The sequence below is a fragment of the Electrona antarctica genome, assembly GCF_951216825.1.
Source record: "Electrona antarctica genome assembly, chromosome: 13".
Classification (NCBI taxonomy): Eukaryota; Metazoa; Chordata; class Actinopteri; order Myctophiformes; family Myctophidae; genus Electrona; species Electrona antarctica.
This window is the reverse complement of record NC_136794.1, coordinates 5,713,618-5,731,988: the sequence shown is the minus strand read 5'-3', so window position 1 is coordinate 5,731,988 and position 18,371 is coordinate 5,713,618. Positions and strand designations below refer to the sequence as shown.

At 46.3% G+C, this 18,371-nt stretch overlaps 1 protein-coding gene across 1 annotated transcript in view; it reads left to right on the top strand.

Moving 5' to 3' along the window:
- Nucleotides 1-555: 555 nt before the first annotated feature.
- nalf1b (NALCN channel auxiliary factor 1b) overlaps nucleotides 556-18,371 on the top strand; it is a gene marked incomplete at both ends in the record, with an annotated part of 164,545 nt that continues 146,729 nt past the window's right edge. Inside the window, one exon of the mRNA XM_079518765.1 lies at nucleotides 556-1,335. Coding sequence (XP_079374891.1) covers nucleotides 556-1,335 — 780 coding nt within the window. The remainder of the gene's footprint in view (nucleotides 1,336-18,371) is intronic.

The following is an 18,371-nucleotide window of genomic DNA, read 5'->3' as shown; positions in this document are numbered from 1 at the left end:
ACGTACGGCGGCACCCAGCAAGCAGCAGCAGCATCAGCAGCAAGCACCGAGAGAGAAGAGAGAGAGAGAGGCTTGCAGTTGCAACAAGCTGTTCTCTCCTCCCGTCCAGCGCGCGACGCGAGAAACAAACAACCCCGCGGGGAGGGGGAGAAACGGCGGAGAGAACGGCCGGCCGCGCCGCGGGGCGAGATCGGAGGAGAGAAGAAGGCATGCGGTCAAAAAGAACGCGGTTTACAGTTACACCACCCGGAGAGGAGCCATGGAGAAGAACCGGGAATCTGCGGCAGCGCGACGAGGCTTACTAATCTGTGCGGGCGCGTTAATTGGATCGGAAGAAGGAGAGGAAGAGCACTGACTAACTGCAGCCGTGGTGGGGCGCGAGATAGGAAGCGCCCTGGACCCCGGCGTGTGGAAGGCAAGGCAACGGCGCCCCAAACTGTTCGAGGAATAACCCGCGGAGTCCATCCCCCCCACCCCAAGTCAATGAGTATTGTGGCAGAGGAGCCCCCGCGGCGGAGTCGGCCAGGGCTGCTGCATGCATCGCTTTCCTAAAACATGACCAGGGGCGCTTGGATGCGTCTGCAGCAAGATGACAGCCTGAAATTCTGGCTCGCGCCCCGAGAGAAGAACGAGAAGCCATTCACCGAGTCGGAGCGGGCGCAGAGATGGCGACTGTCGCTGGCCTCGCTGCTGTTCATCACCGTCCTGCTCTCTGATCACCTGTGGTTCTGCGCCGAGGCGAAGCTGACGCGGACCCGAGACAAGCGCTCCTCGGACATCACGGGCGAGTACTCCAACTCCCTCCACCACCACCAACACCACCAACACCAACATATCCCATCGCCGCCACCTGACCCCGGCCGCCGGCTCGCCAGAGAGCAAGATCTTATTTTTCTAGGGAATTCAACCAAACACCATCTGTGGCGAATGGACACCTGTCACCCCGACAGCCTGTCCAAAGACTGCTTCACTTTCACGGACGCGGAGACCGCGTGCTCCCTCATGGGCCTCTCCGGTGGAGGAGGAGGAGGAGGAGGAGGGGACGAGGAGGGGACGCATGAGTCCGTGAACCTGAGCGATTTGTACCTTTCTTTTTGTAATTCCTACTCACTTTTGGATTTGTTTTACGGGTTTAGGAGCCTTGGCGCTCTGAACTGCACCCTGGATAATATGGCGGCGTCGGGACTCGACGGGCAGCAGGGGTGCCTCAAGTGCGTGCGGGCTTATCAGACGCTTGACCTGCGAGCGGAGGAGGATTACCGGGAGTTTGAACTGCTGGTTCAGAAATACGAGGTGGACGCATATTCGGTTAGGACATGCATGGAGGAATGTAAGGTAGGATCTCACTCACTCGCTCGCGCACGCACGCACGCACGCACGCAGGCACGCACACACACACACACACACACACACACACACACACACACACACACACACACACACACACACACACACACACACACACACACACACTACACTACACTACACTACACTACACTACACTACACTACACTACACACACACACACACACGCGAGGCGGGGGTGTGGATTCACACAGTCGCCATGGAAACCGATAGCACTATCTGGAGAGGTGCATTTTAAGGGGCAAGAGTTCATCACAGTTCAGGTACAAAGTGCTTTTATATATCCGGCCTATTCCTATAGTTTGCTTATTATATACACACACCATCAATATTATAATCTTACATAACGCAATGTGGGTGTGCGTGTGTGTGCGTGTGCGCGCGATGCATATTATGAATGTGAGTGCGAGTGAGACGCTTGAACAGTATAAAGGGTTCGTCAATTTGAATCGGTCCAACATGCCCTGCTGTGTGTGTGTGTGTGTGTGTGTGTGTGTGTGTGTGTGTGCGTGCGTGCCTGCGTGCGTGCGTGCGTGCGTGTGTGTGCACGTGCATGGATGTCGGGAGCAGCAGGCTTGTATTGTATACATATCATAACAGAGGCATGCAGCGTGTGTGTAGGCCTGCTGTGACAGCAGTGTGTGTGTGTGTGTGTGTGTGTGGGGGGGGGGGGGGGGGGGGGGCTATATACTACAACCATAGGAGGTGATAGCGTTCCAATAACATAATAGCATGCATACCACGTTGACTTTCTGTGCCTAATCCTCCCGAGAGGCTTTGCATTGTTCCCGCGGCTTGCTTTATTTGTTGTTCCATAACATACTGTAGTCGTTCTGTTTAACCGCACAGACTGCACATCATACTATATAGAGATAACTATAGGGCTTTGGGCGCAACAAGCCAAACAACAGCTGCAAGGTATTTATTCTGACACACACAAATATTGTGCAAATTTGTTGCAAGCTTCTCATGACGTCAGTATACATTCACTGGCCTACATTCAGTAAACACACGCACGCACGCACGCACGCACGCACGCACACATACGCACGCACGCACGCACACACACGCACGCACGCACGCACGTGCGCGCTCGCGCACACACACACACACACACACACACTCACACTCACACTCACACTCACACACACACACACACACACACACACACACACACACACACACACACACACACTCACACTCACACACACACACACACACACACACACACACACACACACACACACACACACACACATTGCGCAACAGTGTTCATTCCTTCTACGGAGCCCAAAGGCGGCTGAATGAACAAATAAAAAAACCCACAAACGTAATATTTAATAGACAGAGACATTGATTCAATCAGTTCCATTTGTCTTGCACTATACACAGTATAGGCCTTGCCTCTCTGCTTCTCTTCCACCTCTGCTCAGTATAGTTAGCTATACCCACATTTCAGCACCATGGACAGCACCACGGTGCCAGGACCATAGTATTAGCGACCCACATTTCAGCACCACGGACAGCACCACGGTGCCAGGACCATAGTATTAGCGACCCACATTTCAGCACCACGGACAGCACCATGGTGCCAGGTTCCATAGTATTAGCGACCCACATTTCAGCACCACGGACAGCACCACGGTGCCAGGACCATAGTATTAGCGACCCACATTTCAGCACCACGGACAGCACCACGGTGCCAGGACCATAGTATTAGCGACCCACATTTCAGCACCACGGACAGCACCATGGTGCCAGGTTCCATAGTGTTAGCGACCCACATTTCAGCACCACGGCGCCAGGCTCCATAGTGTTAGCGACCCACATTTCAGCACCATGGACAGCACCACGGTGCCAGGACCATAGCGACCCACCTTTCAGCACCATGAACAGCACCACGGTGCCAGGTCCATAGCGACCCACACTTCAGCACCACGGAAAGCACCACGGTGCCAGGCCCATAGCGACCAACATTTCAGTCCCATGGACAGCACCACGGTGCCAGGTTCCATAGTGTTAGCGACCCACATTTCAGCACCATGAACAGCACCACGGTGCCAGGCCCATAGCGACCAACATTTCAGCACCATGAACAGCACCACGGTGCCAGGCCCATAGCGACCAACATTTCAGAACCATGGACAGCACCACGGTGCCAGGCCATAGTATTAGCGACCCACATTTCAGCCCCATAGACAGCACCACGGTGCCAGGTCCATAGCGACCAACATTTCAGCACCATGGACAGCACCATGGTGCCAGGCCCATAGCGACCCACATTTCAGAACCATGGACAGCACCACGGTGCCAGGCCCATAGCGACCCACATTTCAGAACCATGGACAGCACCACGGTGCCAGGCCATAGTATTAGCGACCCACATTTCAGCCCCATAGACAGCACCACGGTGCCAGGTCCATAGCGACCAACATTTCAGCACCATGGACAGCACCATGGTGCTAGGTCCATAGCGACCCACATTTCAGCACCATGGACAGCACCACGGTGCCAGGTCCACCATAGCTAAGCTTTTTGTAGCCATGGGGTTATCTCTATAGGTGGTGGACATTGCCTACATCTCTATGTATGTAATATTGTTTTGTTCTGTGTACTATATGTCAAATATGTGTATATATGTGTTCTGCATACATGGCTGCTGCATGTTTGCAAGACAAATTTCAGTGTGAACTGACAATAAAGTACTACATCATATCATATCATATATCACATCATATCATATCACCTGGTGCTGCATGGACAGCACCAGGCCATAGCACTGAAACCAGACCGTACTGTATAGCTCAGGGTGATTCAACCATAGAGTATATACAAGGATAGAGACTGAACTGGCGCGAAGCTCCGCCCCCCCCAGCTATTCATGTCAGTGGAAGTTGCTCAGTGGCGTTTTGAAGCACCCGGAAGACTGCCGGAAGTACCGTCTCAGAACGTCTACTTCCGCATTTGACCACCACATTTTGGTGGTCAAATGCGGAAGGGCAACCGAGCGCTCAATGTTAAAGCCCAGCTTCACGGGGTTTCCTCGTCATACTTCCACGGGTCCGCCTGCAGTCCCTCCTCTTACCGCTAGGGCCCAGTGCTTCAACGTTGGAAAGCCTCACTGGCCCCTTGGATTCAACAGGCGGCAGTCAGTGGTTCAGGGGTAGAGTGACCGGATGGGAACCGCAAGGTTAGTGTGAGTGTCGAAGTGTCCTTTGAGCAAGACTCTGAACCCCTAAATTGCTCCCGATGTGCAGGTTGGTGCCTTGCATGGTTTCCTCTGGCATCGGTGTATGAATGTGTGTGTGAATGGGTGAATGTAATGCACAATCCATGCACAGCGCAAAAAGCATGGAATACGGATGTGTATATTACAGGAAACTCCCGTTAAACGTTCCAACAAACTCCGGTAAACTCCCGAGTTGTACCATCACACCTGTATATTACCGTATATGCTGCTAAACTTGAGGTTTACTGGCAAATCTAGTGCCCATAATTTCCCGCGTTAACTCCTCTTTTCACGCAGTAATCTCTGTAAAGCGCCTTGGATAATGACACTATATAAATGCACCATTTACCATTTAACTATAAAGGCAGGGGGCCACAATTGTAAGATTACTCAAAGTCGGGGGCCAGACAGAAAAAAAGAAGAAAATAAAAGTTGCATTGTATATATTTTCAGTGGCACATCAACATAAATGAGCACAACATGAGTTTTTAGTGCAGTCGTTCTATTACATGCCATCTCCCTCCATTTGTAGCTACCTACAATATTTCTTAGTTTTGAGTGGATCTTTTCCATATAACCCTAACCACCACATTTTCCATCTCATCCATTAGCCTTTACACCATTGTGTGTTTCATCCAATCATTCAAGAGTTTCCTTGGCTGAATGTCACTGTGCCCTATAACTCTCAACTAATGGTTCATGAAATGTCATAAGAGCCTGTGGCCTTATCAACCATATAGACATATGAAGGTAGACACCTCTTCCGGCTCTGGGGCGTGTGTCAAAATTGAAGGCACAATTTTCCCGAGATTCCCTTGCGAAGCCTTCCGCGTGCGTCACAGAAGTCCCGGAAAAGTCGCGCTGCGATTGGCCAGTAGTCACTTGAGTGGCAGCGAGAGACATGGGAGGAGTCGCATGAGTGACGTCACTTAGGCAGCGACGCAGCGTGCCTTTAGCAAATGCCTTCAGCACTTCCGCTTGACTTCCCGCTTTCAATGGAGACACGTAGCTTTTTGAGGGGCGCATATATATATACACACACACACACACAAATAAACTTTCATTCATAAATGGACATATTTAGCATTTTAAATTATTTGTTCTTGTTCTTCTTGAATATCGATAGTGGTCCAGGGCCACAAGTAAACCCCCTAGGGGCCGAATTTAGCCCGCGGGCCGCCAGTTGTATACCACTGCTGTAGCTACTCACATTTCAGAACCATGGACACTGGACAGCGGCCGTAGGACAGGACTGTGCCTATTGTTCCACTGAATACCGTTCCTTTTATCCCCAATATAATGCAGTTAAAATAAACAAGATTAAATTCTAAGTCGTGTAAGTGAAGGTGAGCAGGGGTATTTATTCCTGTTGCAATGAATAAATATCATCTCTTTGTTTAGAATGAAAGACCAGTATTTGGCTCTCGGTTCCCAAAAAAAAAGATATCTTTGTAATGTCAGAATGTTGTCTCATAGTATTCCTCTCTCAAATGTCAATGTGTCACATGGATTTTTTATTATAATTGTGTTAAAATCATACAGCATATCTCCATTGTTATATCACAGCCACACGCCCAGTCTCCCACAGCTCATAATGCCAATTAATAAAACATGACGTTTGCATAGTATCCAAGTCGCAAGAGTGTTTATAGCAGAGTAAAGCGGGTCATATCAATTTAACCCATTCTGGGCGGGAACCCCTTTTGGTGTTAGCATTATGTTATGCTTTAGCTATTGAAAAATAGCAGATCTACAAGCTCGTAGCGCGCCACTCTGCACGCTACGAGCTTGTAGATCTGCTATTTTTGAAAAATCGAAGAACGACTGACATAGAAACATAGCTTTTTCATAAAACTGTCAGGATGTAGAAGACATTTTTAGAATCTGATCTCAGGTCAAAATGGGATAAAATATAACGCTGGTAAGTTATACAACTAAAACACTACAGTGAAATTCAGGATGAAGTCCAACGAAGCATATAAAGGCTACAATTTGAGAACTCCATGAACCTCATGCGTAAAAATCCAGTATTGATCAGGTAGTTGATACTGCAGTCCACTATACTGAATTTTTAATGGACGACACATTGCAGCATAGTACATCCATATCCCTTCTTGTAAAATGCTGGCATATCTTCTTTGTCTAGCCCATTTTGACCTGAGATCAGATTCTAAAAATGTCTTCTACATCCTGACAGTTTTCTGAAAAAGCTATGTTTCTATGTCAGTGGTTCTTCGATCTTTCAAAAATAGCAGACCTACAAGCTCGTAGCGCGCCACTCGGTGGCGCACTATGAGCTTGTAGATGTGCTATTTTTCAATAGCTAAAGCATAACATAATGCTAACACCAAAAGGGGTTCCCGCCCAAAATGGGCTAAATACAGTATAATGCACTGAAGACACGTATATACCCTTTCATGGTGATTGATAGTACAACATCATCATAACAAATTATTATAATTCATATACGGTAGTAGTCAATAAAAAACAAACATTTTCACTTTTTTCAACATGACGTTTATTGGTGTCTTTACAGCAGAAAGACATATACAGTCATACATGACATTAACATTGAATGTTAATGTCATGTATGAACTCCAACCCCCCCCCCCCCCCCCCCCCTTCAACCCTCAACACACACAACATTAGCACTTTCAATGCCATACCCTCCGTGAGAGATGCTAAGTAGCGAGCGATCTATGATGATGGCAATTTTGTCATCTTTTTTCGCTACAATAACACCACGGAACGCAGGTTTACATGGAAATGGAATCCACCATTAAAGATTGAGATGTACCACCACTATACCCAGAAGCTGCTGTCAAAGAGGGGCTCACATGATTTCTAGGAAAACAAACAATGCCGGATGTGTCCATTACAACAGAACTATAGCGCAGGTCACCGTGGTCACAGGTCACCGTGTCTCATCCGCATCGCCTTTTTGTTTTTTGTTGTTGTCTCCACCAGGCCGAAGGCATGGGGAGAGAGTATGTTTTGCACTCCGTCCGTGTGTGTGTCCTTCCTTCCTTCCTTCCTTCCGTCCTTCCGTCCGTCCGTTATCAGCTAATCTCCGGTACCGTTGGCCCGATCCATGCCAAACTGTGCACACACACTCCATGGATGCCAACGATGAACCTCTGCCCCAAATATTCCTCAACGGCCTGTTATAGCGCCACCATGAGGCCGATTTAGGCAAAACACATTTCTGTAGATTACCCGTACACATTTTATCCATACATCACACAATTCGGTATACACTATCTACATAGTCATGTGATCAACACGGATTTGCACCATTTCCCATCTTCCATCCTGATTGGCTAATATTGGCTTCCAAAGCTCACATGAATGGTCCGTTTCGAACAAAATGCCACAAATCACAAAAACAGTGTGCAATTTCCGTGAAATTATACACGCACATTTCCACTAGGCCGAGGACGACATGCCACTCATTATTTTCCAAATCAGCCTCATGGTGGCGCTATAACAGGCCAATTCCTGTTTTAGCTATAACTGCATGCACTCCCTAGAGGCCATGGAAAAACATTTTCCCTGCATCCCTCCACATCTGCCGGTTATAGCGCCACCATGAGGCCGATTTCTGCTAAACACATTGCTTATGTTAGTCGCACAGATTTCATCCAAATATCACGCAAATCGGTACACACGATCTCTGTAGTCATGTGATCAAGACGAGTCTGTTGGATTTCTCAGATTGTACACTGATTGGCTAACATTGCCTTCCAAAGTTTTCAGAGTTTTCAAAATGCTGCACATGTCCTGCTCATCCAGAATTCTATCCTCAGAGATGCTATGAGTGATCTGGCTCTGCATTTCCTCAACAAAATGAAGAAAATTGTTACAAAAAAACATGTTTATATTACTCCTAAACATTTTGCCAAACATCACACACAGTCCTATCCTCCTGGTGGAGACCTGTGCCCAGAAGGGCACTTTTTCTAGTTTTCTTATCAAATAGTACCAACAAGGTCGACTATAGTGTAGTGCTCCAACTGAAAACAACGTCAGTATGGTCAATAATATGGCCATATTGGCTTCATTCCAATTTCCAACGTCTTGATAACTGGTTGGTATAACGTGTATTTGATGCAGTGATAAGTGATAACACATGAATCCGGCTGAAACATCGTATTTGTGTGTTTGACCATTCACACACTTGGGAGGTCGCCCATATGCAATTTGAATAATGTGCAATGATGTAAGTGCATGTATACACAGGCTCATGTGTGTGTGTGCGTGTGCGTGTGCGTGTGCGTGTGCGTGTGCGTGCGTGTGTGTGTGTGTGTGTGTGTGTGTGTGTGTGTGTGTGTGTTTCCTTCTCATCCATTTACATGCGATACTCCTCATGCCTATACCTAACCCATTTTGGGCGGGAACCCCTTTTGCTTTAGCTATTGAAAAATAGCAGATCTACAAGCTCATAGCGCGGCACCGAGTGCCGCGCTACGATCTTGTAGGTCTGCTATTTTTTTTTTTATCCTGAAAATGTGGCTCAAATCTTTGAATATATATTCTTTCAGTAGCGAACGTTTTTTAACTCAAATCTTTGCTTCTGAGAGGTTCCTGGAATAACATATTTTCAGATGGGGGTCAATTGTGTGGCCATTTACATTTGTTGGAGTCCTTGACATGAACTATTGAGCACCACTGATACACAAATATGAGGTATTTTCAGCAAACTGTCAGAATTTAGAAGACTTTTTCTTAAATTATCAGGCTTAAATAGGCTAATCAGCACTGCGCAACGTGCACACTATACACCACCGCGCTAATGCAATAAGGCCCAGCATGCAGTGCGGCGGGCTATACAGCGGCTTCTCAGAGCCCCCCCCACACCCAATCAGAATTGCTAATCTTTGCCTCTGTGTTAGTGTGACCTTTTTGCACAAAAAAGCACACAAGTATACTTCAGGCCCTGAATCCCCAAGCCGTCACTCCTCCTGAGTATATATCGCTCTGCTGGAGGCAGAGTGGAGGCATAACAAGATGAGCCAGAGAGGAAGGGGAGAAAGGCGAGGGGAAGGTATAACCCATTGAGACCTGAAGACAAGATTCTACACAAATGTCTTCTAAAATCCTGACAGTTTTCTGAAAAAATCGGTTTCAATGTCGGCGGTGCTCAACCTTTTTCATGTCAAGAACCCCCAGAATGATCTGTATTTGGCCACCGACCCCCTCCGTCTGAAAATATGTTGTTCCAGGGAGGGACCTCCCCAGAAGCAAAGATTTGAGTTCTAAATTGAGTTCTAAATCATGACAGTTTTCTGAAAAACCTCATCAGTGGTGCTCAACCTTTTTCATGTCAAGAACCCCCAGAATTATCTGTATTTGGCCACCGACCCCCTCCATCTGAAAATATGTTGTTCCAGGGAGGGACCTCCCCAGAAGCAAAGATTTGAGTTCTAAATTGAGTTCTAAATCATGACAGTTTTCTGAAAAACCTCATCAGTGGTGCTCAACCTTTTTCATGTCAAGAACCCCCAGAATTATCTGTATTTGGCCGCCGACCCCCATCTGAAAATATATGTTGTTCCAGAAGCAAAGATTTGAGTTAAAAACACACACAGCACATTTTCACGATTTTTCCAAAAAATAGGAGACCTACAAGCTCGTAGCGCGGCAGATCTGCTATTTTTCAATAGCTATAAAGTGTAACATAATGCTTTAAAAACACCAAAAGGGGTTATTCTTCTTCCCGCCCAGAATGGGATAATGGAGTTATGTGTGGCAGGATTAATGCACGCCGGGTGTTAGGGAAGAGGTGATGGAAGAGGAGGAGGAGGAGGAGGAGGAGGAGGAGAGCGGGGGGCCTAAGGGGAGGAAAGAAGGATGTGAGGAAGTGAGGTGACGACGTCGGGTGCATCATGGCGGATGGGTGACAGTGAGCGGCCGGCGGCCTGTAAACCTGCTTCAATGTATACGTGTGCCGTGCACGCATTGAGACGATTAGCTGCACATGTATATACACGCACGCACGCACCCGGCCTGCACGCATGCACGCACACGCTTAATAGGGGATCACACACACCATGCAAACAGGCAGACAGACATACAAGGTATACACACATGCACACGAGCACCCATACACACACAGAGAGAGAGAGAGAGAGAGAGAGCTGTTTCCTGCAGGTCCAGACCTGGCTCTCCCTTCCGGTGTAATTTAATTTGCACTCCCATAATTCTCGGCCCCTCTGGTGTCTCTCCAGGGCTCTATCTGTCTCAACATGTTGATCTTCTCTCCTCTTTTACCTCCCTCTCTCTCTCTCTCTCTCTCTCTCTCTCTCTCTCTCTCTGTCTCTCTGGTTCCTGTTTCAGAGCTGAGGGGATGTGAGCCCATGCAAGCATGTGTGAGGAGTTTACAGTATTCAAGCACCAGATGTGCTGGCAATATGTTTCCGATTTTCCCGATGTATTTCAGATGTATTGAAGGGATAGCCCCTCGGGATGCAGCATCTCATTTTCGAGGAGGTCCCATAATAAAAACGTGAATGACAGACATAGATAGATAGATATACAACACACAGATAGCTCGCATGATGCTCCCCTCCCCCTCTCCAACCCACTCACCCACCCCACAGCATCAGCTGTTCAACAACAGAAGAGAAGTACAGTCAATTTAGAAGAATATCTCTGCTGTCTTGGAAAAAACACCTACTGTAACTCACACAAAAGAATGATGGCAGGAACTATTCATAACTATGTACAGTATGGCCTATAATTGTGTGTTGAACCGTCTTGGAAAGGAAACCACAATGGAATAAGCCTTCAAGCTTTCTTGTGTTCATCCTTTTGACTATTGTATGCGTGTGTTCTTTTTTTTTTTTTTTTTTACTTGTACATGCGAATATGTCAATAAGAAGTCAATCAATCAATCAATCAAAGAGAATCAGATGGAGCTTTGTAGCAGAAGATCAAAGGTAGATCAAAGTAAAGATATTGCAGGTGTCTATAAGTGGATAAGGCGCAAGTAGATTGAACCAAATATCGTTTCAAATGTCTCTGCATCAACCTACCCCCCCCCCCCCCCACACTGCCTCTCTCTCTCTCTCTCTCTCTCTCTCTCCCCCCCCTCTGAACCGCCCTTATCGCCTCTCTCTCCAACTCTATCTGCCTGTTTCTCCTTCTACTCTGTCTGTGTGTCGTGTGTCTGTTCCTCACACTCTGCAGTTGTTGAGCTCTCTCTCCAGAGTGTTACTGATCTTGGGTCAGGTCCTTTTCTTCTCCTCAGTTACCATCTTGTCCACACAGGCAGGTGCCCACTGCCGTGGCTCCGCACGCACGCGCGCACACACGCACACACACACACACACACACACACACACACACACTCATCGCTCTCTCTCTCTCGTAGTCTACTTTACATGTGAGTCTCAGTATTACCTGGGAATTGTAGTCTACTGTAGAGTGAGTCCCAGTATTACCTGGGCATTGTAGTCTACTTTACAGTGAGTCCCAGTATTACCTGGGTATTGTAGTCTACTGTAGAGTCCCAGTATTACCTGGGTATTGTAGTCTACTTTACAGTGAGTCCCAGTATTACCTGGGTATTGTAGTCTACTGTAGAGTCCCAGTATTACCTGGGTATTGTAGTCTACTTTACAGTGAGTCCCAGTATTACCTGGGTATTGTAGTCTACTGTAGAGTCCCAGTATTACCTGGGTATTGTAGTCTACTTTACAGTGAGTCCCAGTATTACCTGGGTATTGTAGTCTACTGTCCGCAATGTGGAGGCTATAACGAGAAGCAGCTGTTGCATGGAGCAACATGTTAATTTCAGGCCACCTCTGTGTACTGACCCAATCACATCTATCATTCAATGATTCACATTCCTAAAATACACACCCTGGCCTGGTGCTCTCTCTCTCTCTCTCTCTCTCTCTCTCGTACGCTGATAGAATTGATAGTGTCTGCTTACGTATGTCTGTCTGCCTGTTTGTATGGCTGTGCATGTGTGCTCCCCTGTAAGCTTGTGTGTATGTGTGCGTGCGTTTCAAAGGTGGCATTGGCATACATTTCTGGGTCTGGTTCAGTTTCCAGTATAGTTTTGCTTGATTGGCGTGGCAGCAGATTTTAACCACAGACACACACATCTGCTGCCACACCAAACAAGCAAAGCTATATGCTGAACTAGAACCGGAAGCATTAGCATACGACAATTTTGTGTGTGTGTGTGTGTGTGTGTGTGTGTGTGTGTGTGTGTGTGAGTGAAAGAGAGAGCGAGAGAGAGAGAGGACCTCGGCGCTCTATGGGTAAATAAAATCGAAATAAAATCGAAACAAAATAAAAACATCCAAACCAAGCAGTCATTTTTGTACGTACACAGTAGTAGTATTTACAGCATGTCTAGCGTGTGTAAATAATGCAAGCTGTCCTACTATAACAAAACACAAATGTGTTTGCAAAACGCGAAGCAAATACACCTTAATCTCCTGCACATGTGAGAGATTGTTTGTTCCCCAAGCTGTATATCATGTGCATTAACGGCCAGAACACAATGATTTGCCACATCATGTGCTGACACACAATTCACCACAATCAACACGTGTACATTATAGCTCTGTTGGAAATGCAGCACTTTGTTCTCTCTCTCTTTCTCTTCCTCCCTCTATAACCCTATCTCTCTCGCCATCTCGCTCACTCTCCGAAATTCAATTAACTCATTCTGGACGGGAACCCCTTGTGGTGTTGTAAGCATTATGGTATGCTTTAGCTATTGAAAGATAGCAGATCTACAAGCTCGTAGCGCGGCACCGAGTGCTATTTTTGAAAAATTGTGAAAATGTGGCGCAAATCTTTGAATATATATTCTTTCAGAGCGAACGTTTTTAGGTCAAATCCTTGCTTCTTGGTCCCTGGAACAACATATTTTCAGATGGGGCTCGGCGGCCAATTCCATATATTTTTGGGGGTCCTTGACATGAAAATGTTTGAGAACCACTGACATAGAAACAGAGTTTTTCAATAAAACTGTAAGGATTTAGAAGGCATTTGTATAGAATCGTCCTCGGGGTCTAACTGGGTTAAGGCTTCTGTTGGTTCTCTTCTCCAGCTCAAACAGACACAGGGAAACTCCCCTTCATATGAGCTGCCTTGCCGTGTTTGTTTCTCTGCGGGCGACCTGATAAGGAAATGTGTGTCCTGGACGCCATGAGGGCGACAATACAGAGAGTAAAAGGAACAGTTCCTATACCTGGCCTGTTCCATAGCAGGCAGGCCCTCCTCCAGGGGCGCAAAGCCTCCTCAACACCTATATTCTCAGACACTTCTTATAGTCTAAGTCTTAACACATTTAGAAGTTCGATTCTACAAATATCTTCTAAAACATGACAGTTTTTCTGAAAAACCTATGTTTCTTATGTCAGTGACGCTCAAACTATTTCATTTCAAGGACCCCCAATATTATATTTATTGTGTTGTTCCAGGGACGCCCCAAAAGCAAAGATTTGAGTTAAAAACGTTGGCTCTGAAAGAATATATATTCAAAGATTTGCGCCACGTTTTCGCGATTTTTCAAAAATAGCAGACCTACAAGCTCGTAGCGCGCCACTCGGTGCGCGCTATGAGCTTGTAGATCTGCTATTTTTCAATAGCTAAAGCATAACATAATGCTAACACCAAAAGGGGTTCCCGCCCCAAAATGGGTTAACAGAGATGCTATACTATAAATGGTCATATAAGGATCTGTGCTGAAGATAAGAGGGCGACACACAAATAAGTATATATGCATTCGCTGACAGCGTGGAGGAGTCAGGTCAGGTTGTTAGATTAACATCTGCAGTTGGAGTTAGAATGAGTACATTGAATGCTGTGAAAAGTGGCTCCAGTGTTGACTGAGATTGACAAGAATAATACATTGTATTTGACAATCTAAAATCTTTGGCATTCTAAAATAACCATTTTACAACTCCCATGGAAACGACTCCATGGGGCCATATAGCTCTGTCTGGAACCCCAATATCTATACACTGCTATACGTGAAACAACTACTTAAATCAGGCTTAAATTTAAAAAAATGTAGTCCAGTCAACCCCCGTCCGTTGTATGCGCAGCACTGCTTCCGTAAGATTGCATTGGGAAAACAACATGGTACTGGCTGACAAACAACCACTTTGGAAGCGGTTGTTTCACCCCTGACTTAAAATTGTACGTGCCGGCTTAAGTATACTTTTACTTTTTGGAAACGATACTGTGAAAAACAAAACTGTTTGTGGAGTGCTCGACCCCATTTCGACCTGATATTCTGCTACATAAACTCTTCTCGGAGCTAAGCATAAATATGAGGTTACAAACGGAGCTATAGGGGCCATACGGTGACAGTGTGTTTTAACAGCGGGCAACAGCCTGGCGTATTTGTCTATATGGGACCCGGGCGGAAACTATACCGGCAATAGCAGGCGAAGAGGCGATAGTCGGAAATTGGGCAGAGGAAAGTCACCCCGAAAAAATCTTTGGAACGACATCGTCCGGCGATATCTAATCAAAAACATGTGTTGCTTTGTTTACCTTTCATACTACCAATACGAGGACATGCGCAACCCAGATTCGGCACAAACAATGGACTAAATAAATTTCGCTCCTATGCCACTAAAATGTGGAACGCCCTACCAACAGTCATTAAGACATGCAACCCTTGACTCCTTCAAAACTGCTCTCAAAGGGAACCTACGGACGGCTGCAATTCGAAACTGGCCGTCGTCAAATCTGAATCCTCCACCCACCCCCTTTTCAACCCTCACTGTATGTTTATTTTCCCTTTTTACCTCCTTTCCTGTTTTGACTATTGTGTATATTCGTATACGTCTCTAAATGTGTTGATGAATTGAACATGGTGGACCCTATTGTAAACAAGTGTAATGCTTCATGGTGTCGTCCACTCACAGTTACAGTTATTGTATTGAGTTGTACTTTTAAATGTACTGTAATCTGTACTGTTAACTGTTAATCAATCAATCAATCAATCAATCAATCAATAGGTAATGACAGCAGGAACGCCCACTACTAGCCACTAGGAGATTTGGATCGCCCAGAGTGGCTGTTGCTCTCCCGCTGTTAAAACGCACTGTGAGACTGAAAATAGCAGATCTACAAGCTCACAACGCGTCGCAGCGTGACACGTTGTAAGCTTGTAGATCTGCTATTTTCAGCATGCAACCAAGTGTAAAATGACTTATACTGGATCTCTTGTCCACTAGTCCCTTCCTAGCATTTTGGTCTAGTTTCTATCTGTTGACGAAATTGTCAATACATTTAGTCTTAGTAGCTTCATTTTCATTTAGTTTCCATTTAGTTTTCGTCAGTGACAACAGGTAGTCGACGAACATTTAGTTTTAGTCGACAAAAACAACACTGGTAGCAGGCTACTTCCTCCCTTGCCATGGCTGTATCCACTCCCATGATTCCTTACTGTTAGTGTCCTTCCCCCCTCCCTCCCTCCCTCCCTCCCTCCCTTCCCAACGCCCACATTATGGTATACTCTCTGAATTATCCCTATACTTTCCGTTAGCCGGGTATTGTGCTGCATGGAGGAGGAGGTCTCTCTGTGCTCCGGCTGCACATGGTTACTTGCAGTATGTGTGATAACGAGAAATATGCGAGAGGTGCCGGGTTCTATGGCCGCTGGTGTGAGCTGAGCGTCCCTGCGAGGATGCATTTGGAGGCTAACGAGAGAGAGCAGCTGCATGCAGGAGCAAGCTGTGGCCCGCAATCACGTCTTATCATTCGACACATTATTCACCCCCCCCCCCCCAAAGAAAAACCGCACCCTTGTAGTGTTCTCCGTCTCAGTTTCAGAGCTACGCTAATTTGAGTGATTCGACTCTCTCTCCCTCTCTCTCTCTGTGTGTGTGTGTGTGTGTGTGTGTGTGTGTGTGTGTGTCCTACGTTCTGCGAACTCACAATGCATCGCAGAGGGATGAGGTCGCATGCTATTCTTGGTGCTTGACACCCCGTGCGCAATTAAGTATGAATCTAAGGCATTATACAAACAGAAGGAAGATGGTAACGTCACAACACATGCGATATGTGCCTTATTGCCATGTGTCTCTAATCAGCTCATTACCGTGGGCCACGTACAGCTGGCTATAGTGACATAACGTACAGTGTGTGCTTTTGTTTGCTATTCATTTCCTGTCCGTGACGACCAACGGGGCCCTTTTCCTTTGTGCCCGAGAGGCTAGGTAGTAATTTAGCCCTATTACATAAACCGTGACCTGTGTGACATTGCATTGTAAATTCAAAAAAACAAGAAGAAGGAGAAAGAAAAAAAAGGAATGAAGGAGAGTCCTCTTTAATCCATTTCGATCGGAGGACGATTCTACAAAATAAATCCTGACAGTGTTCTTGAAGAATGTTTCTATGTTTCTATGTCGGTGGTGCTTCAATGTTGATGAATTGAACATGGTGGACCCTGTTATAAACAAGTGTAATGCTTAATTGGGTCGTCCACTCACAGTTAACAGCCTTTGTATTGAGTTTGTGCTTGAAATGTACTGTAATTCTGCAAACTGTTAATACAATTTTCAATTAATCAAAAAACCTTTTTCATGTCAAGAACCACCCAGAATTATCTGTATTTGACCGCCGACCCCCATCTGAAAATATGTTTTTCCAGCGACCGGCGACCGCCCCCAGAAGCAAAGATATGAGTTAAAGAACGTTCGCTCTGAAAGAATATATATTCAAAGATTTGCACCCACATTTAAAAAAAATAGCAGACCTACAAGCTCGTAGCGCGGCACTCGGTGCCGCGCTATGAGCTTGTAGATCTGCTATTTTTCAATAGCTATAAAGTATAACATAATGCTTCAAAAAGTTAAACACCAAAAAGGGGTTCCCCGTCCAGAATGGATTAAATGGGATGAGTCATCTGTTGCTAATAGTGTCCATTCAAGCACAGCGGTTTGTGTGGGAAAGCATTTGAGGCAGAGGTTTAGTGGTGGGTGTACAGTGTATGCAGATGAAAGCCCAGGTCTATAGCTCTGAATAATGGCAGCTGTTAAAGTGTGCAGAGTGTAGTGACATTGTAGCATGGAGAATACAACAGCATTTACAATCCATTCTAGAATAGAATAGAACTACAGTAGTGGTGCAGCCACCGATGTATCGGCCACATAATCGGTATCGGCCCGATATTGCTGTTTTATCGGTCGATAGCGGTATATATCGGCAAATGAAACTGACAATAACCGATGGCAGTTTAGCCGATGTTTATCTGTTGTTGACGCGTATGGTGTGTTGGTTATTATAGTCTATACCAAGCTGTAGAACATGTATTTCTTGTATTGAATATGTATTTGTTTCTCTCTAAAGCACAAAAGGGGGAAGTAAAAAACAACAAAAAACTATAAATAAACATATATCGGTATCAGCTAAATTTGCGGTATATCGGCCAAGAATTTCCATATGGGTGCATCCTTAAATAGAACCACTCATACCAGCGCTGTAAGGAAACGACAAATGTATAAAAAGAAACATAACAGGGAAGTGTGATGAGAAGGAGACGCGCACGCACGCACGCACGCACGCACGCACGCACGCACGCACGCACGCAGTCACGCAGGCAGGCAGGCAGGCAGGCAGGCAGGCAGGCAGGCAGGCAGGCAGGCAGGCAGGCAGGCAGGCAGGCAGGCAGGCAGGCACGCACGCACGCACGCACGCAAACAGAGTTCCTATAGACTCTGGTCACATTCTCACTTCTTACCGAGTCACACCATGCGGCCTATATATAATTCAGAGTGCACAAGGGTGTGCACACAAC